This window comes from Rhinolophus ferrumequinum, chromosome 10 (assembly GCF_004115265.2).
Source record: "Rhinolophus ferrumequinum isolate MPI-CBG mRhiFer1 chromosome 10, mRhiFer1_v1.p, whole genome shotgun sequence".
Taxonomy (NCBI): Eukaryota; Metazoa; Chordata; class Mammalia; order Chiroptera; family Rhinolophidae; genus Rhinolophus; species Rhinolophus ferrumequinum.
The window spans coordinates 50,704,150-50,732,006 of NC_046293.1; the positions used below are offsets into that span (position 1 = coordinate 50,704,150).

At 52.7% G+C, this 27,857-nt stretch overlaps 1 protein-coding gene across 2 annotated transcripts; it reads right to left on the reverse strand.

Annotated features, from left to right (window-relative positions):
* On the reverse strand, positions 1-27,857 carry FAIM2 (Fas apoptotic inhibitory molecule 2). 2 transcript variants are annotated; one of them, XM_033116557.1, is made up of 12 exons: positions 27,547-27,857; positions 23,849-24,047; positions 21,556-21,659; positions 21,072-21,136; positions 20,591-20,644; positions 14,810-14,860; positions 14,436-14,475; positions 13,873-13,910; positions 13,288-13,375; positions 13,019-13,114; positions 11,287-11,340; positions 1-250 (listed from the first exon to the last, which is right to left on the reverse strand). In XM_033116557.1, the coding sequence occupies exons 1-12, from the start codon at positions 27,559-27,561 to the stop codon at positions 101-103; spliced, it is 954 nt and encodes a 317-aa protein (XP_032972448.1). In that variant the 5' UTR covers positions 27,562-27,857; the 3' UTR covers positions 1-100. The 2 variants fall into 2 exon arrangements, with proteins under 2 accessions (XP_032972448.1, XP_032972449.1); XM_033116558.1 differs by having other exon boundaries at positions 23,888-24,047; positions 27,547-27,843.

A 27,857-nucleotide genomic window follows, 5' to 3' on the forward strand; every position in this document is an offset into this window, starting at 1 on the left:
GGAGGGCAGCTAGTTTATATCTGGGCTTGCAGGAGCACAGGGAGGGTAAGGGGGTCAGCAAGGAACATTCTCTGAAGGAAGGAGGGCTGGGAAGGGCTCCTCATTCTCGGCTGGTGCCAAAAAGCTGCAGGAAGAAGGTGAAGATGTAGATGATGTCTAGGTAAATGTTGAGGGCTCCAAAAATATACTCCTCGGGGCTCAGCGTGTGGCGTCGGTTACCCATAAGCAACTGGGTGTCAAAGGCCAGGAACTGAGGGAAGGGGAAGAGAGAGAAGTCAGAAGGTTCAGTCATGGTGACACTGACCAAAGAGTCCCACTGTCCCCACCCAGGCCCACCCCAGATTTTGTTACCATCACCTGCTGCCTGGCTGCGCAGTGACCCTCCTGTGACAGCCTGGTATCTGGAACTTTCCCAACATCTTCTGTCCCTAATGTAACACCTATTAACTGAGCACCTACTATGTGTCAGGCACAGGGATACAGCAAAGAACAAAACAGACAGACAAGATCCCTTACCTCATAGACCTTGAAGTCTAGTGGGAAGTAATTGTTAGTCCGATGAGTATAACCAAAACATGGGATACTGATCATAAGGAACCTGACTCTATGTGAGTGTGACAGGGAGTTAGGGAAGGCTTCCTGGAGGAGGGGATCTTCAAGCTGAGGTCCTAGTCTTCTTGCCATTCCCTCAGGGCCCTGCTCTTAGAAGATAAATGAATGTTTCACGTAACAGCGAGCAGGGAACAGGCACTTATTAGGTGCTCTACAGACATTAGCCCACTTATTTCTACTGAGTAGGGATTCTAGTATTCCCAGAGGAAACCACAGCCCAGAGATGTTAAGTACTTGCCTAAGGTTACACAGATGGAAAACGGCAATGCCAGGATTTGAACCCAAGCAGCCCCGCTCCAGAGCCCCCATGTGTAACCAACCTGCCCTGCTGCTTACAGGGAGCACCTGGGGTTAATGTGCCTCCGCTCCAGAAAGAGTCTCTCCCCAGGGCTCCTTGTTGGCCTACTGGACTATGAACAGTTACTCCCTTAGAGAGGGCTCCTCTCTGCCACCCTGCTGCCCCCGACCAGGCCCTTCCACCATCCACACTGATGCCTGCTCCTCCCACATAGCTTTTCTCTGTGGTCCCAGCTTGCAGAGCAGAACCCCCCTAGAAGTAGCATGTTACATTTGACAGGCATGGTGCACTTTTCTGGGAGAAAGAAACCAAAAAGTTCCACCAGTGTCTCAGAGGTTATGAACCACTGATCCACATGGGATTGGAATTCTTTAAATTGATTCACATTCTTGTTAACTGGGCTGTGCCCGGCAATTCCGTCACTTATTCATGGACCTGTGTTCCTTGGGTCCTCTGAAACATTCATTATACCATAAATGTGCACGGGGCAAGAGCTGGTGCCAGCGACTTGCTGAGAGCTGCAGACAACCAGGAACACAAATTCCTGACTTTGGGGGCTTACCACTTAGTGGGGAACACTGACATAATTACAGTGAAACCCAGTACATGCCAGAATTGGGACTGATTGGGCAGGAGGAAGGTGTCCCAGGAGAGACGGCACTTTACTTGGGCTTTGAAGGATGAGTAAGAGTTTGTTAAACTGAGAAGGCCCAGGGGAGCCCTGGAGGTGAGGGTCATGGTGTGATGAGTGAGGAATTCAGTGTGGCAGGAGCAGGGGGAACAGAGAGAGGGGGCTGGAGCCTGCCCATGAAGCTTGTACTTCACTCTGGAGGCGGGGGCCCAGCTTTCTTTTTCCTTCACCCCAGACACCGCTTCCTGGGGACCTAGGCTCAGGACCTAGGCTCTTTGGAGTTATTCTAGGTGCAGCGCCATGGAAGCCTGCGAGGATCCTTGCCTTGGCGCCAATGCCCCCGGTACACAGGGGGCAGATGCTCCAACAGGTAGCAACACCAGAAAGTGAGACATCAAGGCACATCACCCTCAAAGGTGGGGAGGTCGGGGGTGATGGTTAAGTGTGGGCTTGAAAGTCAGACCAACTGGATTCCAGTCTCACCCTCGCTACTCAGTAGTGGTGGGGCCTGGAGCAAGATATTTAGTCTCTCTGAGCCTGAGTCCACATCCATAACAGGGAGATGAGTACCTTCCTCCTGAGTTGTGACAGGGAGACAATATGTGCAAAGCACCTGGCATAGCGCCTGACATACGGTGAGCACTTAATGAATGGTAGCTCTTCATGTGGTTTTATTGTTATTATCTGCAGAAGGAGAGGTGCCCTTGTGAGAACCTATGTACACTGATGCGGAGCCTCTAGTGTCTCCTGTGCCTCATCGAGGAGGCAGAGATGTTACTAGGGGAAGCTGTGTGGCCTTAACAGAAGGAAAATGAGGAGCCATCGCCAGGGATGAGAGAGCTCTGTGCAGGGTATGTCAGCCTCTCTGAGCTCAGTAGCTCTCAAGGAAGGGCATCTGAGAACACAGGACAGAAGCTCGAACACCTGGCTTCGAGTGCGGGTTCCACCCCTCAGCAGCCATCACTTGCCCTCAGTGTTGTCATCTACAAAATGGGACAGTAGTCTCAAAATGACCACACTATAGTGTGGTTTTGAGGGTAAATATAGGACAGTCCAGATGGCATCAACTATGATTATGCGTTAGTATTATTTCACTCCCTTCTATGTGCCTTCTGAATTTGATTTGGATTCCCAAATAAATTTCCTTCTATAGAGAGAACAAGCAAGGAGAGGGGCCAACTCCAGTGCTACAGGCTGCTTGGCAGTCACAGCTGCCAGCAGAAGTTAATAAATTGCTGATCTGGCTTATCAATCAGTAGCTTGCTTGGTTGATTTCCCAGAGCCTGGTCACCCCTGGGTGAGCTAATGAAAATGAATCTCTCAACCTAGAAGGCTTGGACCTGATCAGGTTTGGGGGTGGCCCCTCAAAAGACCATTCACCCAGGAGGCCTCCGACAGCAGCCAGCTGGCTCTTCTCGTGGCGAAAAGAGGAATGAAATTATTTCTGCTCCGGCCCTTGGCCTATGGCCATGGATGTCTACCTACGCGGTGCTCTGTGGGGTAGCCTGCCCCATACTCAAACCCACTGCCCTGTACCGCCCATCCCTGGGACTTCATGTCTGTGAGTCAGCTGAAGGCTTTTCATTCACTATACCCAACAATATTTGTTGAGCATCTACTATGTTCTAGGGAACTTGCCTTCAGAGAACAGACAGTCTAATGTGAGCAAAAGACATTATCAGAGATTACATCATGAGCAAGCATTCATTACAGGGGAAAGTTACCTACTGATAACCCCCTGGCGTTCACGAACGTCTTGGTTGAGAGTAAATACCTTGGTTACAGCGAACATCTTATTGGCAGCTAAGATCTCAGTAGACAGCTAAAAATGGGTTAACCACTAATACCTAAAAGGACAGCAGGCACTTGAGTTAGTAGCCAGCTGAATACAAGACCCTGCAGAAGGAGCATGTGGGATTGGGACGAGAGGCAACAGTGGGACGAGGATGCCATTAACTGCTGACTGAATGGTCCTCTCACCCACTGAGGCTTTACCTCATCTCACTAGCCCAATTTGCCCTACAAGGTAGGCATTATTATCACTATGTTACATATGAGGAAAGGAGTCTCAGAGCAGGTGAGCGACTTGCTGATGGTTATTTTTCTAGTGCTGGAACCAGATCACCTGTCTTATTCTGATAGAGATAGGGGTAGAGTGGGCTTGCAGGGAGGGAGGGGGCACGCACAGAGGGCAGAGGAGCCAAAGTAAACTTTCCTGGTTCATCCTATTGGCCAGGGCCCGCCCCCTGCTTACACACTTGGCTTGACCCTGCCATGTCTAGGACCTAGGCTTATGTCTGTTGTCCTCCCAAAGATGAGGTTGTGAAGCTCTAGGGGAGCCATGTCATGGAAAGGTCAGCTAAGAGCCACCAACAAACAGGCACTGAATACAAAAAGCTGGGGTTGCAATGTGTTGAATCAGCATGAAAAATAACCCATGGACCGTGTCCATCCTCCAGAAATGCCAGCACGAGTATGCAAAGCAGCACACCCAAGGCCATCCACTGCAGCTTTGGTTCTAACAGCGAAACACTGAAAACAACCCCAAACTCTATCTACTAGGGGATGTTTAAATAAACTGTGGGCAGCGTACTGAGGCAGAAACATCTCTGATACATGCTACTATGAGAAAAAAGCAAGTTGCAGGAAAATCCATATCAGATGATCCGCTTTATGTTAACAGACAAACCTTACAAAACTATATGTCATAGGAGCCTATATAGCAAATATCTATAAAATGGATATAGAAAGGTCTGGAAGAAGATGAACAACAGTGGTTACCACTGGGGAAGGCGATGAGGGACATGGTCCAAACAGCGTCTGCTTTTCCTGTATTATTTAAGATTTAAAAAACTGAAATGTATGAATAAATACATTCCAATACTATGTAATTAGAAATTTTGAAAAGAAGGGTTAAAGTTACACAAAGGAAGAGTTTCTGAACTCTCACCATAAGCCTCTGTGACAGGTGTTGCATTATCGTCTCCATCATGCAGCTGAGGAGACTGGAGCACAGAGAGTGTAAGTGATTTGCCATGTCACATGGCCAAGGGGACAGTTCACATCTTCTGAACCCCGAATCCCACTTTCTTTCCATGATGTGACACTGCTTTGGGGCATGGTGTGAAGGTGTGTGTGTGTGTGTGTGTGTGTGTGTGTAGCAGGATGGAAGAGGTAGAAAGAGAAGCACAAACAGAGCTCACGGCCAAGAGCACTGCAAGCTTCCTGGGGGATGCAGGAAGCCCTGGGCCCCCCTGGTCCTGCCATCACTTACTGGACTAGAGGGTGAGTAGGGCCTTTGAGGAGTCTTTAGAAAAAGACAACCAGCCTTAAGCTCTGTGCCCTAGGTGGAGATGCAGGATAGGGTGAGGGAAGAGAGGTGCTGAGCGGAGACCAAGAGTCCATTAGTTGTCCGTGGTCAATGTAACACACGTCTCTCGTCTCCACTGACCTGGGTGTCAAAAATTTAAATGACACAAATAACGACTGCAGGTAACCCTGGATCCCAGGGTCCACCTCCAGACGGGCCACTGAAGGAACAGGGTCTGGCAGGCATGGGAGCCAGAAAGCTTGGTCCAGGATAAAAGGGGAGCAGTGTACGAAAGTATGTGAGAGAGCCCGTGGGTGGAACTATGAGGCAGGGCATGCATGTAATACAGTGCTCAGGAACACAGACGGGGGAGTCACGCAGACTTGGGTTCAAATCTTGCCTCTGACCTTAGGCAACTGACTACGACTAACAGGTAATACTTACTGATCACTGATGATGTGCTTTGTATATATTAACTCACTTGAAGTCACAACGACCTGTGAGGTGGGTACTATTATTATCTGCATTTGACAGATAAAAAAAATTGGAAGCACAGAGAGGTTACATGATTGGACCAGTCCACACAGCTATAATGTGGTTGAGAATGGATGTGAACCCAGGTAACCTGGCTCCAAAATCCAGTGCTCTGAATTACAAGGTTAACATTTACAGTGAGGGTATAAGCTACCATGATAGTTGAAAAACTACCAAGTTTGGGTGCTAGGCTGTCTTCTTTTTCTTTTTGTATATTATCTTATGTAATCATTGCCACAGCCTTGTGAGAGTTAATATCAGCCCCGTTTTAAAGATGAGGCAACTGAGGCACAGAGAAGTCAATAATTTGCCTAAGGTCACAGTGGTAAAAGGATGAGCTAGGCCTTGAATGTGGTTTGGGTGGGGTGTATGCGGCCGTCTCCTGAGCTCCCTCTCACTCTGCATGCTCCCCTGCCCCTCTGATAGTCCTTCTTCCTGGCTCTGCTCCGGAGAACCCTCACCCCGAGTATGAGAGCAGTGACTCCTTCCCTCCCTGCCCTGCCCCTGCCAGTGTACATTCTCCTCTGCCTTGCTCCCTTCAGGGCCTCTGAATCACCCTCTCCCTCAGTTTCCTACCTCCAGGGTTGGGGTGGGGGCTTCCTTCACCTTCCCTGGGTCTGGGTGTTGTTAGGGCTTGGTTTGAGCAGGGCATTGGTACCTGAGGATTAGCACCTCAGGAACCGAGACTGAGGTGAGGCCTGGGAGAGCGACACCTTTTAGTGCACTCTGCACCACAGGAGCAGTTACCGGGCAATCCGCCCTCCCTCCCGCTCTGAAGGAATCCACTCAACTTCCAGAGGGTCAGGTGAGGCCTCAGGGGAAGTGTCAGGACTGTTTTAGTGGCAAAGGGTGGGTGACAGAACAGAGAAGGTTCTCACTGGATTTTTCAGGCTCGTGTAAACCACTGAAGCAAAAGGGCCTCTAAATGCTGAATGAAATAGATAAGTCTAAAATAAAACCGTATCTCTGCCTTGGGTTTGTGCAGCCATTTTTACTTTTCAAAGTGTTTCTCTAAGTATGAAGAAGGTAGGCCATATATCATGGCCCCCGCCCGAAAAGCAGGTGGTATGGGGCAGACTGAAGTTTCCTTCTTGAATCCCTCAGATGCTGTCATGTCTGGAGGACAGAGTCCCTGTTGGGCTGGAAATAGCTGCTAAAAGCCCTGCCTCAGGCTGGCAGATGAAAAGGCCTCTGGGTCCTCCTGCTGTGGGGGAGTTGACCTGGATGGCTTCTCTGGGGCTCTGTATGAAATGGACAGCCAAGAGTGGAAAGAATGCTGGGCTGAATCAGGGAAATGGGGCTTGCATAAAGTTAACACTGCGTGTGTGTGTGTGTGTGTGTGTGTGTGTGTGTGTGTGTGTGTCTGGCCGTGCTCTCTCCAGGCCTCAGAGCAGGGAGGTCCTTCCCAGCTCTGAGGGCTCGGCTCAGTCCTGGCTTTCCTTTACTTCCACGGACTGAGCACAGGTGGCTGTGCATGTCCCCCAGTGGTTGGGGTCAACACCCAGTATTGGAGGCCCAGCATTTCTACAAACAAATCATCTTTCTATCCAAGCTTCATTCATCCCAATACCATTGGCCCTGAAGCATCTAGTACTGACTACACATGTTCTCTCTGCCACCCTGTCCCTGAGTTTGGGACACAGCAGTGGCCTTCAAACTGGTCTCCCAGCCTCTGTCCTATCCATACAGCTTCTCAATAATCGTACTTAAAGCACAGAGACTGTGATGTTTCCCCAGGTCCCCAAACTGGCCAGGCTGGGCAGGGAGCAGAGTTTTGTTCCCATTGGGCCTCTCACCTACTTTCTAAAGTCCTGTGCCTCATTTCTTCCCTAGGCCTCCAGGCTTGGCTTCCTTATTTAGGTGGCTGGGAGACCCTAAATAGATTTTGGGAGTCCCCAAAGGAGAACTAACTCCGAGGAAGAGCAACCTGCCTAAAGTGGGGTGGGCATGGAGTCTCAGCTGCAGCGGAACCCTGCTGACCAAGCCCGTGGTCCCACCTGTTCTCTCTCTTCCCACCCCAGCCCAGCCCTCAGGCTCCCCTGCCTGACTTTCTATGAGCGTCTACAAAAAGCACCCGGGGAGAGGGCAGTAGAGGGGAGAGGAGGATGGGGCCAGTACCTTCCGGCTGACTCACCCACTTCTCCTGGCATTTGGGTCTGGCACCTCGTGGGTATGGGGTAGGGTGAGGCAGAAAACCCCTTGAGAATGTACTAGGGCTAGATGGGGTGAGGCCCAGGAGGGATGTGTCCCTCAAGGCTGGACCACAGCCCTAAGAAGCCTGGGCTCCCCACCCTCCAAGCTTCGCCTTGTCCAGCTAGGTGTCTCTCCCCTCAAAGATGGCAGAGAAAATCATTTGATTCTCACAGCCCTTCCAAGGCCCAGGCTGGTGCGAGTTCAGGGGTGGTTCTCATTGGGGGTCTGGAGCTCTTCTGACCCTTCTCTTCACCTCTTTCTCACACATCCTCCTTGAGGCAGTGAGCAGGGCAGGGATACACTGCATGCTATCTTGTAATTCTTCTCGCTGCCGTGCGAGGAGGGCCCCTCCTGATGCCGAGAATTCCCCAAAGGTCAGGATAGGCAGCTGGAGAGACCAAGGGTGCTGAGAACTGGTTCTGGGGATGGGTCGGAGCTAGACAACCACAGGCGCAGGGCAGAACTGATGCTGGAAGCAGGGTCAGGTTGAGGTCAACGACCTTCTGAGTTGGAGTTAACAGAAAGGCCCAGGGACCTTAGCTCTTGTGGGGCAGGGCCTCTGAGAGCCTCTGTCCACCTGAAACTGATGGGAGGAAGGGGACTGAGTCTAGTGTCCCCTCCTCCACTCTCTCCTACCTCACGGGACCCAGGGCACCTGCTGCAGGTCCTCCCTCCTTTGACGCAAGAAAACGAGGGTGGGCAGGTCATGGAACTGGAGGATTCATACCTGTGCTCCTGACTGTTGTTTACATAACCCGAAGGATGAGCCCAACCAGGGCCTTTCCGGGTGTGATCTCTTAATGAGACATTAATGGGCAATTAGGCACTGTGGTTCCTCCTCCCCTGTGACTCACAGAAGACCTACACAGCGGCCCTTAAGTCAACTGCGCAGCCACTTTCTTTGCTGGCTCTGACAGCACCTCGGCCATACCTCTCAGGCATCCATTCATTCCATGACATCAAGGTATGCCTGCTGTGTGCCAGGCCCTGTTCTAGGCACAGGGGATGCAGCAATAAACAAGTCAGAGCAAAAAATCCCTGACTCGAGGAACTTAAATTCTGCTCGAGGGAGACAAACACGAAACAAAGAAATCATACCAATATCTAGTATTTCAGAGGATGAGAAATGCTATGGAGAGAAATAAAGCAGGGTGAGGAGTAGGGAGGGATGTGTGTGAGTATGTGTGTGTGTGAGTGTGTGTGTATGTGTGTGTGTGTGTGTGTGTGTTATAGCCTGTTTCTATGCTGATGGGAATAATCCAGTAGACGGTAATACTGATAATGGGAGAGAGAGAGAGAAATTACTGGAGAGACCTCCCCAGCTTCCCCCAACTCCAAGTCGATAGGTGATGCCCTCTTTGAGGACGACCATGTGGCACTGGAAATGGCACCAGGCTGTGCACAGGACACCTGGACCCTATCCTAAATCTGCCCCTTACTGGCAGTGGGACTCTGTGTCAGCCCCTTCACACCCAGGGCTTCATATGTGGCAAGTAGGTCTTATGACATCAGTGCTGCCCCCCTCTCTGGAAATCCAGTGAGGTAATAGGTGTGAAAGTGCTTTGTAAAATGTAAACGGTGGAACAGATGGTTGAGATTATTTTTATTATTCTGATAACACAAAGGATTATTAAACGAATTTAATGGATTACTGTTCATCCAACACTACTTGTACAGACAGCCTCCCCACATAGCTGTCATACTTGTGGTGACCTGATCTGCATGAAGCCACGTGACCCTCCATTCATCAAGCTTGCCCTCCTCCCCACTCTGCCCTGCATTGCCCCCTCTGCTTCCATGTGACCCTGGCCCTCAGGCCACCCTCTGAGGTCCCCACAGGCTCCCTCACTCCAGTGTGACCCTCCATCTTTCTTTCCTCCTGGCCAACTTCCCACCCCATCCTTCTAGTCTAAACTTGTCTTTGGCACATACTGCCTGGAAAAAAGAGCAAAGTTAGTGTCGTAGGGTGACCAACCATCTTGGTTTTTCCAAGATTTAGGGGGTCCCTCAAGAAGTGGGACTTTTAATGCTAAAATTGGGAAAGTTCTGGGTAAACTGGGATAAGTTGGTCACCCTAGTCTTGATCAAGGCCACGCTTAGTTGATATGCCATCATCTTGCCAGGAAACCTGGGACAAATCACTTAACTTCTTTCTTTTTTTTTTTAACTTTTATTTATTTAAGTGTGTTTTTCCAAGACCCATCAGCTCCAAGTCAAGTAGTTGTTTTCAATCTAGTTGTGGGGGATGCAGCTCACAGTGACCCATGAGGGGATTGAACCAGCAACTTTGTTGTTAAGAGCCCTGCTCTCTAACCCACTGAGCTAACTGGCTGCCCCATCACTGAACTTCTTTAGGGTTCAGTTTTCTCATCTGTGAAAGGCAGGGCTTAGAGTTTTACTAGATCTCTTCTTAGTCCCTTCTAACCCTCAAGTTCTGAGCCGGGAAATCATTTACTCATTCCGCAAATATTTACTGAGTGCTGCTATGTGCCATGCTCTGTGTTCTTCCTGTTGACAGTGGTACCCTGGGAACACAGCACAGCATATCACACATAATAGGTGCTCAATAAAGACCTGTGGGAATGAATGAATGAATTTACCACACCCCATTCCTGGCTTGATCTCAATCCAAAACCTCCATAACTTCTGCTCATAGATCTGATGCCCCATTTCCCCCTTCTCTGCTTCCCCAATCTGTCACCCGCAAGCCTTTGGAAGCTGTGACTGAGCCTAGAACTCTGGCCAGACTGAACTCAGCTGAATATTCCAATGAGGGAGAGGATAGTCTGGTCAGTGCTCCTGTTGGCAGTGGACATTTACCTTGGATGCCCTCCCGAGGAGATGTCACCAATCTGAGCTTATCCCCCTGGCTGGATCCTGGAGCACTATCACATTCATATTTGGAGCCCACCTGAGCAAGGGGTCTGTGTTGGGCTGCTTCAGGCAGATGTCTGCGTCTGGTCACCTTCTGTCCCCTGGGCATCTGCTTCTAGTCACCCCGTTTCCCTCCCCGAGTGGGGCTCTAGAACCAGACCATCCAGTGGCCAATCTGGCCCTACCACTTCCTAGGATGCTGGATGACCTTGGACAAGTTATTTAACGTCTCTGAGCTTCACATTCCTCATCTTAATTTGATAACAATAGAACCTACTTTGTAGAGTTACGGTGAGGATGAAGTGTGTATGGAGAGCTTGCAGGGGAGGGGAGAGCAAGTGCTCCATCAATATTCGCTATAATTGTTATCAGAATCACAACCATTGTCATCAACACTTCCAGTTTGGTGGGAACGGCCAAGAACAAAGTCAATCTAAGTGTCTCTCTCCCTCACAGTACTTGGAATCCGTGCTCCAGGAAGCCTTCCCAGCTTATCCCTAGGACAGCGACGACTACCTTAGTCCACATGATCAGGACACCCTCATGCTCCCACCCCCACAAGCAGCATTAGCTCTCCCCAGGAGTGATGGGTACTTCTTTGCAGCTTTCTAACGTTTCAATCCTGTTGCAACCTTCTTCCCCTCCTCTGCCCAGACCAGCTGGTCTGTCTTGGAGACCAGAGAGAATTCCCTCACCTTAGCCCTGAGCCCACCCTGCCCATAGGTGCTTCACAAGGGTTCAGGGAGGAGGGCTATGAGGAAGGCAGGAATGATGGAGGGGCCTGGGGAGATGATCAGAGACTGGGAAGGCAGGGCCCCAGGGAGCTACACTCACCAATGTAAACACGCCGGCTCCCAGCACGGCATACACTGCGTGGAGCCAGGGTACCTGTGGGGCAGAGGCAAAATGAGCTTAGGGACGGTTAGAGGGGGCGGTGGGGCAGGGAGGAGGGCTCAGGCCAGAGAATGGCGGATGTGGGACAGACCTCCCCAGTGGGGCCCTCTTACCGCCCCCAACCCTCCCCAGCAGTCCCTAAGAAGCCCCAGGACCAAGAGGGTTCCTTGATTTTCTGTGTGCTCAGAGTGGGTGGGGGAACCCCAGGATAACCCCAGGATAACCATGGAGGGCTTAGCAGGGGAGTGCCCATCCTGCCTGGCACTTGTTTCCTCCACACACAGCCCCAGGCTCAGGCAGCACAAGAGTGACTCATCCTGTTGGGCTCCGTCATTTTCCCAGCCTGGGTCTGGCCTGAGGCTGCTCCCTCCTGCCTGTCCTGTGCAGGGTCTGTCTGTCTCTCTGTGGGCAGTTCCCGGGCTCTGCCTATGCAGGTAAGGGGCTCAGGTGGAAGGGGACAAAGACTTGAACTCAGGGGTGTGGTGGGTGGCGATCTGGAATCCCTGCCAGCTGTGTATAACGGGACTGCCTGCAGGGGCTGGAGCAGCACCTCTTCCCAATCTCAGGTTCCCCCAGGTCTCAGGGGCACCCAGCTCAGTGTGGAAACCCTATAAGAGGTACCACAACAGCTGTGCCCTCTGTAGGGACTTTCCCCAGAATATTTCTGAAATCACAGGCATCCCAGCAGCCTGACCTGGGTCAATAAAGGTTTCTTTGAAGCTCTGGGGCTGCTTCCTGTACCCCCTTTCCTAGATACACAGAGGGCCCCAGGCCAGCTCCGGCCCCTCCCTTCGTCAACAGGATTCTGGGAAGAGCCAAGGAAGTACCAGAACCAATCCCACTGTCCTGGACTGGGAGCCAATGCCCTGGGTGCTGGGGTTCGAAGGACTGGATGGGGGAAGGTGGGGTGAGGACCTGGCAGAAAAGGGGCCATGAGGGACCATGTACCAAGAGGAGCAGGGGGCGGGTATAAGCACTGAGCCCTCAGCAGGGGTCCAATAGCTTTATTTGTTGGGTTCCCAGGATCTGAACCTCAAGGCCCTCCCGTGACGCCCTCCACAGCCCCCTTCTCCATCTGCAGCAGCGTGGGCACCTGGAGTGGGTCACTGAGCCTGAGCAGTTCTAGCTGGCTTTCCCAGGGCATGTTGGACTCTTGCAAAAGAGCTGAGCTTTGGCTGGCCTCATGGATGCTCCAGTCGGGTGGGGGTAGGCTCAGGGCCCACTTCTCCAACCCCCACCTGCCTGGCTGGCCAGAGTCTGCCCCTCTGGATGTGGCTGATCCCCCAAGACTCCCAGGAGGCCCTTCGTCAGGGCCCGTCTGGGCCTGGTGGTCCCTTGGAGCTCCAGAGCTCCCTCCCTGGCCAGGGGTTTAAACGCTCCGTGACACCCCTTCCCCCAGCCTCACCTTCCACTGAGAGGGGAGGATAGGAAAGGTGAAGCCGGATGTGGCTCACGAAGCAGGCAGGTGCCCAGGCCTGCCAAGAAAGGCCTCCTTGTTGGTTTGCTTACGCTGCCAACCAGCCCAGGGCAGGTGCAGGAGGGGTCGGACAGGATGGGAGGCTGTGAGCCTTTGGCTCTGGGCCTTCCCTAGAGGGTGTGGGAGGAAACAGTACCCTTTGGCCCGTGGCCCCCTTCCTCCCCGTGTGGCCCGCTGGGAGCCCCTGAGACTCACATATTGGAAGGGCAGGAGGATGGCCAGGATGAGTCCACTGAAGAGCAGAGTCATGAGCAGCACAAAGAGCACGCCCTGGCAGGAGGTGAAGTCAAACTGCAAGGACAGGACAGGTATCAGCTGCTGGGCTGTACAACGGGCCACCCCCTAGTGCTGACCCCCAGCACCGAGTGTCCCCTCCCCCCCTCAACGTGGCTGCCCCAGACCCAACTCACGCCCTTTACCTCTCACCAGCTCACCCAGCCCTGCCCACAGGTCCCAGAACTGACCTTGGTCTGGAAGCTGAAGACGGTGACCGAGAGGCAGACCAGCGCTGTGATGCCCAGGCACAGCAGCACGGACGTGGTGTTGTAGTAACTGCAGGACCACAGGCCGGGGCTCAGCCTCAGCAGGGCTTCCGCTCTCCTACGGCCCTCCTTCTAGGCCTACGCTCTTCTGCAGGGACCTGATCCCATGACCTCTGGCCCCCACTCGCTCCCTTTTCCCAAGGTCCTCCCTTCCCAACACGTTAGACTCTTGGGGAGGTGGGAGTGGGAGTGGGAGGGGTTTGTGCTGGTGCCTGGAGGTGGGAACTTCATGCTCATAGATCTCGGGTCTTTTAAGCTGCAGCCTGACAGGAGTCACCTTGGTCTCCTCCATCCCCCACCCCACCCACGGACCTAGAGGCACAGTCCAGTAGCGTGTATGGGGAGGTGGCTGTAGGCCAAGGTTTCCTGCCTGCCTGAGTCCCCTCTCCCATTCAAATGCTCCCAGGAAGGATGGTGTTTGGGGGCAGTTCCCCCCCCACACCGTGTGTCCAGTCCCTGGCTCCAAGCCTGGCCTAAGGCCCCCTCCCCCACCACCTGTCCCTTTACCTGGATAGCATCCCAGTGAGGTAGGCCATGGACAGGGTCTGCAAAGAAAAGCAGGAACGCTCCAGAACTCAGACTTTGGGGCCCAGACACCTTCAAGGATCAGCCCAGGCCTCCACCTCTTGCTTATACCCCTTAACTCTATGCCTGCTTCACTCACACCCACATTTACTTCCAGGACTCGTGCCTGGCGAAGGAGCCTCTTAACAGGTCTTGTGCCAGCTGTGCCTTTCTTCCTTTTGCAGCCCTGCTCTGCTCCCTTTTCTAAGACCCCCCCACACACACACTTTTAATTATCCCTAGCTTAGGATGCCCCATACAAACCTCCTAAAAAAATATCACAATGAAAAGAGACAATGGATGGCGTAGCGGGGAGACTAAGCCCATTTGGAAAGTGAGGGTGGAACATCTTTTTGGAAGAAGTGGGGTGAAAATACCCATCTCCCCCGGTGACCTCACATTAGACATCCCCAGCCTGGACTTCCTGGCACTCAAAGCCTATCCTCCCGCCCTCCTCCCTCCATCCTCACTTGGCATCTCTCCACAGCCACCCTCAGATCACTTACAAAGATGGTCAGGAGAATCAGGTTCCACGGGAAATACCGCCTGCAAGGGAAGCCACCAAGTTCAGAGGAGTGTGGGGGGCGCCAGCAGCCGTAGGCTGGGTCACCGCGGCAGGGAGGGGGTCCTTGCCCAACCCCATCCCCACTTCTTGGAGGCTGTTTCTTCAGCCACATTTCCATGTGCCCCAATTAGTCTGTCCACCCTCCTCCCACCTCAGAGGTGTCAAGTAAAGGAGGGAGGGGTAGGTTTGCTTGATGGAGTCCAGAGACTGATGGGGCTCTCTCAAGGGTGCACACTGTGGGGAGGCAGGGCTGGGGTCGGACTGCCCAAGATCCTGCTCATGCTCCCACAAGGGGCTCCTCAAGCATCATCATACCTAGATCCAGGACAGCAGGCCAGGGTCAGGTAGGTCGCAAAGAATACAGCGCTGTGAAAGACGGGTGGTGAGTCAGCCAGTCCACCCTGAGGCCTCTCCATCCAGTCCCCTGTTTATCCCACTCTCTACCCCCACAGGGAGCCAGGCAGGGTGATGGGGGCTGGGGTAAGGCTACAGTCATCCTAGAACTTAGCAATGGGCAGGTTGGTGGTCCAATTCTAAAAGAGAGGGCGATGAATATGATGAGCCTGCTTCTAGAAATGCTTGGCACTTCTTAGAAGTGCCATGGGACAGCTGACCACCCAATGTAAAATGGCTTCCCTGGACACTACCTTATTACTTCAAAGAAAAACCTCACATACAGTGTTTTCTATGTACCAGGCAGAGTGCTAAGTGCTTTATGAATATTAACTAATGTAATCCTCATATCTTTTCTATGAAGCATGCTCTTCACTTTGCAGCTGAGGTACAGTGAGGTTAGGTTACTTGTCCAAGGTCATTTGGCTTCCACGTGGCAGAGGCAGGATTAGAATCCAGGCCCTCTGGCTCCAGAGTCCTAGCCCCACGCTGCGTTCTTCAGGCTATCCCCAGCCCTGGCACTACCTGTAACAATCCTGTTAGTTACCCTATTGTTGGTCTACTCTATTAGACTGAAAGCTCAGTAGGTAGGGCCCTTGCTATCCTGCCAGCACCTGGCACAAGCAGGAAGTACCTGCGGCATAAATTTCTGGATCAGGTGGCTGTGTCCAGTGGGAGACTGGCAGGGAGCTCAGGTGTAACCTCAAGATAGGGATTGAAGACTGGGGGTTTTCCGGAGAGCAGTGGAGATGGAGGCCAGTCTAGAAGGTGGGAGACAAGGGCTGACGACCCCAGGGTAGGGCATGATCATACCTACCTAGATTGGTGCCACCACCAGTGCATGGTCTCCAGCCCCCAGCAGGCTCTGTACATGGCACCTGCCATGCTTCCCCATCTCCCTCCTTGGTTCTCTCACACATCCACCACAGCAACAATTCCAACTATCCTCCCCATCCCCAAACCTCCCAGGCTGCCTCCCTCTCCTGCATGGTCTGGCCTTATATGTCCCAGAAAGGTTTGAGATGAGGTGGGGCTCCCTTCGGTCCCTGCCTACCACCTGCAACCTTCACAGCATGCATCTCTGTGCCCTTCCTCCTGTCCCTCTTTTCCTCCTACACCAGTCCCCCCAGCCTGGGCTCTGGGTCCCACCTCAACTGCCCCGCCATCTCTATTGCCTAAACCTTTCTACTGCTATCTCTCCTTCCACACAAACCTCCTCAGCTATTTTCCATCTTTAACCAACATCTACCCTGGTTCTAGCTATTGCCACCTTACCAACTCACAGCCAAGCTTCTTGAAAAAGATATCTCACTCACTGTCTTCTTCTCTCTCTCTCAATTACTCCCCAACCCAACACACCCAACCTCGGATTCATTTAATGAGAGCTGACTTTGCCACCTCCCTGTGACCCTGTTGAGTCCAAATGACACTTGTCAGTTCATATCGTACCTGACTTCTCAACATCAGCTGATCTCTTCGCTGTTCCCCTGATTCCACAATGATATACTCTTGGGTACCGTCCTACCTCCCTGGCCACTCCTCCTCAGTCTCCTTCAGAGTATCTCTAAATATGCCTCCTTCCTTCCCTGCATAGTGTCCTGTGCGGCAAGTCTCCCTTCATGCTCTCTCTGGGACTCCCTTTATCAGGAAAAGGCTCATGACTCACACTCGTATTTCTGATCTAAATTTTCCTTCTTAACCAGACACCTGGATTTCAAACTGCTTCCTGGGCAGATATGGCTGTTCAGAAACGCGCTAAACTCAACAGGTTAGACCCAAACTCACCCTCTTCCCTGCTCTTCTCCTGCATCCCTATTTCAGAGGACATCACGTACCCTCCACGTCACCCAACTAGGGGCCTCAGCCTCCTCCTGGACCCTCACACTGCCATGCCCAATTAATCACCTGGACCTGCCGGTCCTCCTACCCAGGAAGCTCTCAAATCTACTCGCTTCTCTCCATACCCATTACCACCCGTTTAGGTGAGGCCACATCTCTCTCTCTGGTAGATCCAATCGTGGGACTCCCCTGTTTAAAAATGCCCAAAGACCTGGCAATGCCCTGCACGATTCACCCCTGCCTACCTCTCCAGCCCATCCCTCACCACACTCCACCCCTCCACTGTCCTCTCTCATCACCTGTGGCACCCTGACGCCATTCCTGCTGGAAGGACCAATGAGCGAGGATGCCAGGGTTACAGGGACTTCCTCCGTGTACCATGGGCCAGCTGAAGCCTGCATCCTCACACCCCCATGGCCCGCTCCTCTGACCCCCAGGAGTAACATCTGGGGGACCAGTCTGCGACCTACTTATTTTGTATTCCTACCTCCTAACCCAGGGCCTGGGTGAGGTGATCTTTAAATTTTTCTGGATGAAATGCAAAAGGACAGGAAATGAAGGGTTGAGACAAGCCTATTGGATTTGGTGAACAGGAGCCTTCCATCGTCACCCTTTCCTATCCTTCAGTGGTTCTCGAATGACATGGAACGTTGTCACAGGGCCTGAGGGGTTCTTAGCGCAGGGCCCGGGCTGCTGCACACCGCAGTGAGGGGCAGTAGGATCTCCTGTCCCGGCTGAGACACACTCTAGCATCTGTCTCTTTTGGTCTCGTTTGAGTCATTAGTCAGTTGCTTCAACAACAACAACAAGAATAATAATACCTCATCTATGTGTGCCCTGGGTGTGGATCCTGCTCTCCCTTGGCTAGACTGGAAGCCTCCTGGGGGCGAGGGCCCAGCCTCCTTCTCTCTGATCCCCAACCCACACGACAAGCAGCCTGGAGGAAGGGCTCGAGGGAGTCACGACCTAGGAAGCTGACACACGCATTTATATCCCTGCTCTGCCATTACTATCATGTGACCTTGAACAAGTTACTTAATTGCAAAGCCCCAGTTTCCACCTCTGGAAAACAGGAATATTGGTACCAACTCACTGGGCTGTGGTGAGGATTGAATGAAGGAATGCACATCAAGCATTTAGCACAGGGCCTGGTATGGGGTAAGGACTTGAGGAGGGCAGTTGTTATCATCATAAGACTGACAGCTTCCTGGAGAGGCTCTGACCCTCCTCTTCCCAGCTCTGGTCTGGCACTTTGCCTGCTCTGCCAGGTTCACCCACCCCCAACGCATAGTCTTTACTCCATCCCACTTTCGGGAGGCCAGCAGTTCCCACTGCCGGGGCTCAGAGGGAAAAATCAGACAATAAGGCAAGAGCCCACTGAAGGAGATGACTGGGGCCTCAAGAAAGCCGTGAGGAGTGGGGAGGGGAGGTCTGGAAGGCTGCCATCCCAGGGGGCAGAGAATGAGTCATAGCAGAAGTGAAAGACTGACTTGCACGTCAGAGCTTGGGGCCCTGGAGGGGAGCATGGTCTGTTCAGAGTGCCAGGACAGAGGAGGGAGGTCAAAACCCAGTGCCCTCCCCCGAAGTGTCCTGCTCTAGGACCAGTCCTGGGTCACGGGGGAGGCAGCAGTGCACCGAGGGGAAGTGCATGAGCTTTGCAATCAGAAAGATTGGGGGCTTAGATCCTGGCTATGCTACTTTGGAAGGAATAACTTCTCTCGGAGCCTCAATTTCCTCATCTGTAAAATGCGGATAATAATAGTGTCTGCCTGGTCGGGTTGTTGCAAGAATCAAATGAAAAATATTGTAAAGCATTCAGCATAGCACCTCACACGTAAGGAAAAAAAAAGAGCTGTTTTATTCTTACTGTTATTAAGGGCTTAGTGTGTTGGAGGTGAGACCACTAGGTCTCAGACCCGGAGGCAGATTCAGGGGGCAGAATGGACAGAGTTGAGGGGTGGACAGGGCGCAGTGCAGAGTCACAGGCTGCTTTTCTGGAGCAGAGGGCAGCATCTTGGTGGCAGAACCCCCAAGCATGTGGAAAGCTTGGAACACCTCATAAAAAGTACATGGTCCACGCTCATTTCTGATTCCTCTCCATCCCTCGCACCCGAGCCAGGGAGAGCACCCCAGTTTTCTGCCTGGAGAAGCTGAGGAGGGGTGTTGGTAAAGCTCACCATTCAGAGGCCAGATTCTCATGGCCACCCTCAGTGGGGTGGACTCTGCCCCCACTTCCAAGCCTGCTTATTTCTGGGCTGTCCCCCATCTGCTTAGGGCACGGTGTCCTGCAGGCCTTCCCACAGAAGGCCTGGAGAGGGGCCTGGGGACTTCTTTTTTGAGTTCTCAGTGTGCCCGAGGCTACCAGGTGGTGTTGACGTGCTGGGCGCCATGCCAACCTGCTGCATGAGCTGGCCCGGCGGCCAGTCCCTGGGGCCTCATTAGCTTTACCACACAGTGCCTCTCAGTTCCCTCAGAACACATGCCTCCTGCCTGGTCCTGTGCCCTAAAGAAGGCTCTGGGTGTGAAGGGCGCCTCCCCTGGGACCCACAACTTGCTCGAGCTGCCCCTGCACTCCTCTGTTCCTCCAAGGAGCCCCAGAGGCCCTGAGACGTCTCCTTCCCATCAGCCTTTGGCTGGCGTGTATAAACTCTAGGCCCACTCTGGGACTCTTCTGGGCGCGGGGTGGTCCAGCGGGCTTTGGGCTGAGCCCACATCCCCACCAGATCCCTTTTCAGGAACAGGCCTGGGATAGCCCTCGTGTGTAAACTTCTTGGCCAGGCATTCAGAGCCTCTGCCCCATAGGGCGCCACTGCTCTCTGTGATGTCCCAGGTTCCCCTACACAGAGCCTTCCAGTACCCTGACAGCCCAGTCCCGTCCCTAACTTACCAAATGTACCATGTGCAGGCCCACTGCCAGGCTTTGGATTAAGCTCCTCCCGGCTCCATCCCTTTAGGCGCACCGCCGATATAGACTGAGGGCTCTGTGTGCGAGGCTGCCCCCTCCCCTCCTCTGAACCCCTCTTCCATGTGCTGCCCACTACCGTCCCCTCCTCTCCAGCAGCCCCAGGACAGAGCTGGGCTAACAGGGGTGATGAAGGATACTCTGGTGAGAGCAGTTCTGCTCTGAGCCCAGGGGGGTTCTGGCCTGGAATTACCCAAAATGACTACTTAATAGCCCAGAGAGGAGGGTCAGAATCACCTACGCCACCAACCCTCTTCTCTCGAGTTACCTGCCATGTTCCTTAAAGAGTACAGAATGACCAGGAGCGGAGTGGCGAGAGAGGGAGTCTGCCAAGCAGAGGGAGTAAGAGTATAAGTTTCAACCTGAATCCTGGGTTTGAATCCCAGCTCCACCACTAACCAGCTGTGTGACCTTGGGCAAATTAGTCAACTTTTCTGAGCCTTAATTTTCTGAGGAAATCACACCCAGTAGATTTGAGGAACAAATGCAATACCATACATCAAGCACACAGAACAATGCCCAGCCCTTATTAGGTACTCTGCAAGTGGTAGCTATTATAATTAACAATTCCATTTGTAAGCACGAATAACAGCAACGTTAATAAGAGTAGCAACATTATAATTAGTGTAGGACAAGCTGTCCCACTCCCCCTTCCCTCCAGGGCCAAGGTCCCGGTCTCTCTAGCCGCAGCTCCAGCCCCACCTGCCCTCCTTGTGCAGGGACCAGAACCTACACCTATCTCCTCCCCTCCCCCTAGGATCTAAATACCCCAGAAAGGCCCTTCTGGCCATGCCCTTGTGAGAACAGTTCCTATGGAGTGGGGAGAGGCCATGAGCTTGCAATCTGTTATTTCCCACCATGTGCTGCTGAGGGTTCTGGGAAGCGGCTTGGGGTATACTCACTAGGATGCCCAGTACCAGCCTGGGTTGGCCTGGACATAGTCCTTAACGGGGTCACTGCAGAGAAGGGAGGAAGAAAGAATAACGATTTACCCTCTGTCTCCGTTTCTGGTTCAACATTTGCACCTGCCCCCCACAGTTCACAGGACTTGAGAGGAAGAAAGAAGGCAGGTACCCCTGGTGGCTTAGGGAGCCCCAGCCATAGTCCCAGGCTGGGACTCGGAGGGGTCTAGGTGTGAGGCTGGAGGATCTGAGAGAAACGACTCGGGCCCAGAAGGCACCGGTCTACCCCATCCTGGGTGGAGGACTCCTCCGTGTGCACTCTCTAAGGTTCTCCTCTGGCACGAGGAGGTTTACTGCCCCCCCACAAATCTCTTCATACAAACATCCCTAGAGAAGTCTGGTCTGGTCCACCCCCCAACCCCCGCCGCCCAGGCCTGGCCACAGATATCCCTGGAAGGTGCCAGTCTACATTGCCACTCACCAGAAGGTAAAGATAGCGACGACAGCCAAGGTCGCCAGCAGCTGGATCAGCAGGATGGTATAGACCTGGAGGTGGGAGGGGGTTCCGCTCAGCTTGGGGAGCCCTGTTGGAGGCCAGGGAGGCCTCAGCTTCCCTGTAACTCAATGGACTTTCCAGACCCGCATCCTGTGCCCTCCACCCTTCTTCTTGAGGGTCAGGGGAACAGATCCAGGCCAAGGTAAAAGGGGATAAAGACGTTTCAGAGCCCATACCCACGGGCAAAGGGGCCCCACAGTCTCTGGAGAGAAGAGACAATACTCGTGTGTTTAGGAATAGCAGATGGCAGTAGGGTGAAACCGAAGGAAGCATTTCCCAGCAGCTACTGTCAGCTGGCATCACAAGAGAAGGGGAGATGGTGGTCTCTGCAGGTCGCAAGGTGGACCTTTTCGAGGGGCTTCCCCTAACCAGCTCCCCAGTCCCGGAGAGCTGAGGAGAGGCAATTTACCTTTCTGATGAAAACTCGGCGAACTTTCTGGTCATCCCAACTGAAAGTGGTGAAGAGCTCATGGTCTCCAGTGGGGAAACTACTGTCATAGCTGGAGCTGCTGCCTGGGTGGGCAGAAGGAGTACATATAATGCTGACCCTAACGGTCACCTGCATAGAGCTGCCTTTTGTCAGACTGGCTCTCTGGACCATCCCAGCCCCATTCTCTCCAGCCCCATTCTCAAATCTCCCACTCCATCCTCACATCTCTCTCCCCAGTTGCTTTTCCCCTTTTCTGTTCTGAGCCCTGAGAATGATGGTCCTTTCCTTTTCTTTCCCTTCACCCTGGCTGGGACTCCCTGGGGTCCACACTCTGGCATACAAATGTGACCCTTCCCTCTCGTGTCCCCCAACCCCACCCTGGACACTGGCTCCCTTGTGGCTAAGCATCAGAGAGGGACAAACACACTCCCAGGGCGACCTAGGGCATCTCAGGGTCAAAGGTCCTAACCCCAGCTTGCTCTGAGGCCCTTGGGGTGGGATCTGGGAACTTAGTTTGATGGGTGGACCTGCTGGTGCTCCAGCTAGGAACCAGAGCTGAGGGAAGACTGGAGGGGAAATAAAGGCACAACAAGGCAAGAAGTGGGGTGTGGGTGAAATTTGGGGGTTGGTTCCAGAACTCAGGTTTTCAGAAGAGCAAGGCAAGTGCTCCACAGTCCAACAGACCCATATGCGGCTCCTGCTCTAAGACTGATTAGCTGTGTGACCTTGAGGAAATCACCAGCTTTCTCTGAGTCTCTTCTATGATATAGGTTAATGATACCCACTTCATGGGACAAAATAAGATAAAAATGATAGCCTCTGGCTCTGTGCCTGATGGAGACTTTGCTGCCCTCTCCCTTGCACCTATCTGGGCCATTTCTCACATGTTTACTCTGTTTTTCTCCACTGTCCCTGCCAGTTCTATATGATTTCCCCCTCCATGGTAATAGACTCAGTCTTGGTCTTTCAAAGCTGACCACCGCACTGCCCTGCTTCAAGCTCTTCAATGGATCCCCCCTGCCTTTTCCTCAAGTTCAATCTCCTTAACAAAACCTCCACAGCATCCATGAGCCCTCCAGCCTCACTGCACTTTATTCCCTCCTGCTTTTCTCCAGCCCGACTGTATTTTTTCAGCCATGTGTCTTCTTGCCATTGGGTCTCTGCACATTCCATGCTTTCAATTTGAACACTCATTTCCCTGCCTGTTTACCAGGGTAACTCACGGTCAGACTATGAAAGGGGAGAAAACAAGAGAAGACGTGGTCTTGTGGGTGTCTGGGGCAGTGAGAAGGGCTGCCACAAGCATCAGACCTTGATTGGCCTTCCAGTAGGTCACGGCAGGGTAGGAGTGCTTGGGTCGGGGAGGGAGGGTCCTGTGGTGAGTGGTGTGGACCATGATGGCCACTCTGAGTAGAGGCTCCGTCTGGGGCATTGTCCCCAGGGTCTCTTCTAGAATTCTGTTGGGGGTGGGGGTGGGGTGGGGGTGATAAGGTGGGAGAGAGGTGTTGAGGGGCTATCGGGGCAGAGGAAGATTTGAGAGAGGCCCCTTCCTGACAGCTTGTGGGAAGCTGTAAGTTCTCGGCCCTGAGGCAAAGCTCCCACAGGCTGCTCAACCCAACTGAGGGGCTCCCACCACCTACAATTCTTAGTTTGCAAGGAACTGCCATCAGCCTGGGTGAGTCTGCCTATGAATTATTCCCGGTCGTGAGGGACATCCACTCACCTTCCCACATCATGTCCCCAAACAATGGCCTGGGGAAGGGCAGAGACAAGAGAGTGATGGGTGAAGTGGATCCTCAGGCCTCTGGCCTCCAACATCCTGGGGCTTCCATGGGGACATGTCCTCACTAAGGTTTCATATCAGCTAACATAAACACATGCTATACGGCCACTCACAGGGAGCCAGCCCCAGCTAAGGCCATGGCTAGATGCAGTACCATACTGTCCCTTCCTGCCTCCATTCTGTCCTTTCCCCACCCCTTCTCTGCATCCCTTTCTTCTAAGGGAGCCTTTCTAGACTAGCCCTTGGTTTTTCTCCCTGCATCTGTTTGGTGACTTATCCCCATCCAAGAACACTCTGACTGTAGGCGTTGTCCATCTCCCTTTTCACAGGGTCCTTGCCCTACCCTCAAATCCCAAGCCTTTGACAACAGCCCCATACAACAACCACACAGTGCAGCTAGTATTTCCAGGCAACTTCTTCCTGCCCACGTTTCCCATGTGAGCACTTCACGCCCCTGATACTCCAGTCTCCAGGAGCTGAGAGACTTACTAGGGTCCACATAGGCCCAGACAGGGTGGAGAGGCACACCTGAGGGGGCTGCAGGGAAGGCCCCTGCCTTCAGCCCTTCCCCAGACGTGGCCTCTTCGTAGGAGGGCGGGGCTGAGGGCACTGCTGGAGACTCCTTCTCACCATTCACTTGCTGCTGCCCCTCAGACCCAGACCCGGGGGCCTTGTTAGCCACGGAGAGCTGTGGAGTAGAGGCAGAGAGAGATGGTCACCAAGGAGAGGGCACCTTCCAAGCCCTCCTCAACCAGCCCTTCAATTTTGGAAGTTCCATGGGTACTGTCTCACCTGCACTAGGAAGGGCGCGGGTATAGACCAGAATCTCCCTATTTTTGTGGTATATGCATATGTATACAATGAAATATTATCCAGCCTTAAACAAAGGAAATCTTTCCATTTATGGCAACATGGATGAACCTGGGGTATATTCTGCTAAGTGAAATAAGCCAGACACAGAAACACACAAAAAAATTACATGATCTCACTTACATGTGGAATCTAAAATAGTCAAACTCATAAAAGCACAGAGTTGAATGGGGCTTGCCAAGGGTTGGGAGGTGGGGGAAATGGGAAGATGTTGGTCAAAGGGTACAAAGTTTCAGTTATGCAAGATAAATAAATACATTCCGCACGCACGCGGTCTGACAATTAAGTTCGTGAACTTGTTGCAATGATGTTGCTAACCTTTTGATATCAGAGGGATTATTCATTATGAATTTGTACCAACTGGACAAACACTTAACCAAATTTACCATTTGGAAGTGATGAAAAGGCTGTGTGAAAAAGTTAGACGGCCTGAACTTTTTGCCAACAATTCATGGCTCTTGCATCATGACAATGCACCAGCTCACACGGCACTGTCTGTGAGGGAGTTTTTAGCCAGTAAACAATAACTGTATTGGAATACCCTCCCTACTCACCTGATCTGGCCCCCAATGACTTCTTTCTTTACCCGAAGATAAAGGAAATATTGAAAAGAAGATATGTGGATGAAATTCAGGGCATCAAGTGTAATATGATGACAGCTCTGAAGGCCATTCCAGAAAAAGAGTTCCAAAATTGCTTTGAAGGGTGAACTAGATGCTGGTGTCAGTGTATAGTTTCCCAAGGGGAGCACTTCAAAGGTGACCGCAGTGATATTCAGCAATGAGGTAGGTATGTACCCCTTTTTCTAGGATGAGTTCGTGAACTTAATTGTCAGACCTTGTATACAATTTCTATTTGTCACTCATACCCCAGCAAAGCTGGGGAAAAATCTCCCTGTTTTATAGACGAGAGAACTGAGCTCCAGGAGGGTCAGGGCTGGCCGGGGGCACACACTGAAACTGGGATAAGAACTGAGGAAGGAGAAAAATTTTAAGACAGCTCTTCATTGGTGGTGACAGCCCCAAGGGAGAGACTGGGTCAGTATGGTTCCACTGTTTTCCTGGGATCCAAGGAGGGGCCTGGCACATAGTAGGGCCTCAAGAGTATTATTGAATGAAAAGTTCTCTCATTTAATCTCTCTGCTACCTTGCTAGTTTTATTTTGACCTCTGTTTGAAAATGAAGAAACTGAGGATCATAGAGAAGAGTGACTTATCCAAGGCCACAAAGCCACACATAGCCCACTGGGCTGCAAAGCCCAGGCACCATCCACTGGGACTGGTCTCCTGCTCGGCTGGAGGTAACACAAGGAGAGTTGGGGTGGGAGAGCAGGGAAACAGGAAGTGGGGAGAGAGGGGGAAAACTGGAAAAGGAACGGGGCTTGAAGGGCAGAGCAAGGGCAAGGCCCCGGCTGAGGGTCCTATTCTGGCCTTGTCCTATTGGAATCTCAGCCTCTCTTCCAAATCAGAACAGAATCCCAGAGCATCACTGGTGGAAGGGATCGCAGGAGGCATCTAATTCAGCCCCTTTCCTCACTTTACAGACGAGGAAACTGAGGCCCAGAGGGAAATGTACCTGTGGCAGGTTGAAAACTCAAGTTCATTTACATTCAGATGTGCCCCCTGCCCCACAATATACACATTTAGCTTTGGTGAGAGGATATGAGCTGGCAGGGCCTGAACTATGCTGCCAGAGAAGGGAAGGTTGGGGGGTGGTGGTATGAAAACTGAAACAAAAACAAAAGGTCCAAACCTCAGAAAATGGGATTTAGGTCTGGTTCCAAAAAGACTGTTAAACCTGCAGGGCTGCTGAGAAAGGCCTCCATGTCCCTTCTTTGCAGGGTACGTCTAGCTGAGGCAACCCTGAGTTGAGCAAGATCCAGCCCTGAACACCACTGAACTGGGGGTCTTTCCAATCATCAGAAAGCCTGTGAGTAAACTGGGGGCAAAGGGGCAGAGGAAGCAGGGATAATATAGTCACCCCAGGACAGGAAGCAGCATGAGCAAAGTGACTGGTGGAGGTGGGGGTGGGGAGTGGAGAGAGAGGATCAAGAAATGGAGGAGCTGACACACTGCAGGTTTCCTGGGAAGGGCCCAGGAGCCCAGGCCTGTAAGAAAGGGGGCCCTGGCTCATCTGCTTCCCGCCCACTCCTCTACCTCCATCATCACCCCAACCAGGAGGGCCGTGCCCAGGAAAATCCATTTCAGCCCCCTAGAACCAGGACCTCTGAGCCCAGACCCAGGGCTGGTGCCTGGGAAAAGGATGATCACCTCTGAATTCAGCCCCGAGATGGTCCTCCTCAGCACACCCCACCCTGCCACTCAAGCCTCCAGCGCCTCCTGGGTCTTGCTCCCCATACACACACGTGACATTCCCAAGTGAGGTCTGCCCAACAGCAGGAGGTGGTATCACCTAATGACATCATTTTGAGAACTGATGAGCTTAAAAACAGGGAGAGGAGGGTCTGAGAGCCCAGGGGAGGTTGCCATTGGCTCTGAGCCGCGTCTTAGAGGAAAGAGGGAGAGTGTAGGGGAGGTCCTGCTTCTGTTTTCTTGGCCCAATCCTTAGCACATCTAAACAGAAGGCCAGAGGACCCTCCCCCTTTGCCCCAAGCCCTGCTGGTTGTATAATTCCACAGGCTGTTGATGTTATATAATCCTACGAGGCCAGCCAAGTCTCTGCCCAGCCCCTCCTCTACATTTCAGGCCTAGAACTGGAAAAAAAGAGATGTTTTTTCTGGTCCCATCCAGTTCCATGCCCTGCCAAAACCAAAACAAAAATTAGAGCATCCTGATGCAAGGTTGCCATAGTAACCTCCAACTGCAGAGGATGTATGTAGATGTAGAATAATGAAGGGAATTGAGTGAAGGGTGTTTCTGTGAAAGATGAGCTAATGTGGTTGGGGTTGGGACTGGACCAGAGGGATAGGAACTGCCCCCCAGGATTCACTCTGGTGAAAACACACACACACACACACACACACACACACACACACACACACACATACGCAACACGGATACCCAGGCTGATTCCTTAAGGGGTGCTGGGCGTCTGTGCTGGGTCCTATGATATGAAAACAAGGGGTAGGACGGAGACAGGGGAGGAGAGGTGAGCTTGGTGGGCAGGAAGAGGACCCCACCCATTCCTTGAAATGGGCCTTTTGGTCCTCCAACTTCAGCAAGGACTACAGAGGACCTTCGCAAAAGATCCAGGGGAGGATGCTTGTGGAGGTCCAGAGAGCTTGCTTAGGATGTCGGGGAGCAGGGAAGCCAGAGGATGGAGGATGGAAGATGGTGCAGGCGGGGGACATGCCGATACCTTTCCCTGGGTCATGGTGCCCGTCTCTCGGGGAAGGGGTCCCTGAGGCAGGGGTGGCCGCTTGGATTACTGCAGCCTGCTCGCGTCTCCTTCTTCCTCCGCGGTGTGGATTCTAGCAACATCCACTGCAGCCGGGCCAGGCGGACAGGAACGTACCATCCAGTCACAGAGGGAGGAGCGAACGGGGGCGGGCCAGAAGGCTACAGGGGAGCCTCTGCGGATTCGCGAGCCGCGGGGAGGAGGCGTTGCACGCCCCTGCCCCCCTACTCCTGTCACCTCTTCCTTGGTACCCTTACCCCGGGGACTAGGGA

Excerpts from the sequence above, each read along its gene's own strand:
- FAIM2 (XM_033116557.1), bottom strand. Across the intron at positions 14,861-20,590 it reads GGCTGGTACTGGGCATCCTA|CGCTGTATTCTTTGCGACCT; the intron begins GTGAGTATACCC and ends CGTCTTTCACAG. Across the intron at positions 13,115-13,287 it reads TCTTCAGCTTCCAGACCAAG|TTTGACTTCACCTCCTGCCA; the intron begins GTCAGTTCTGGG and ends CTGTCCTTGCAG.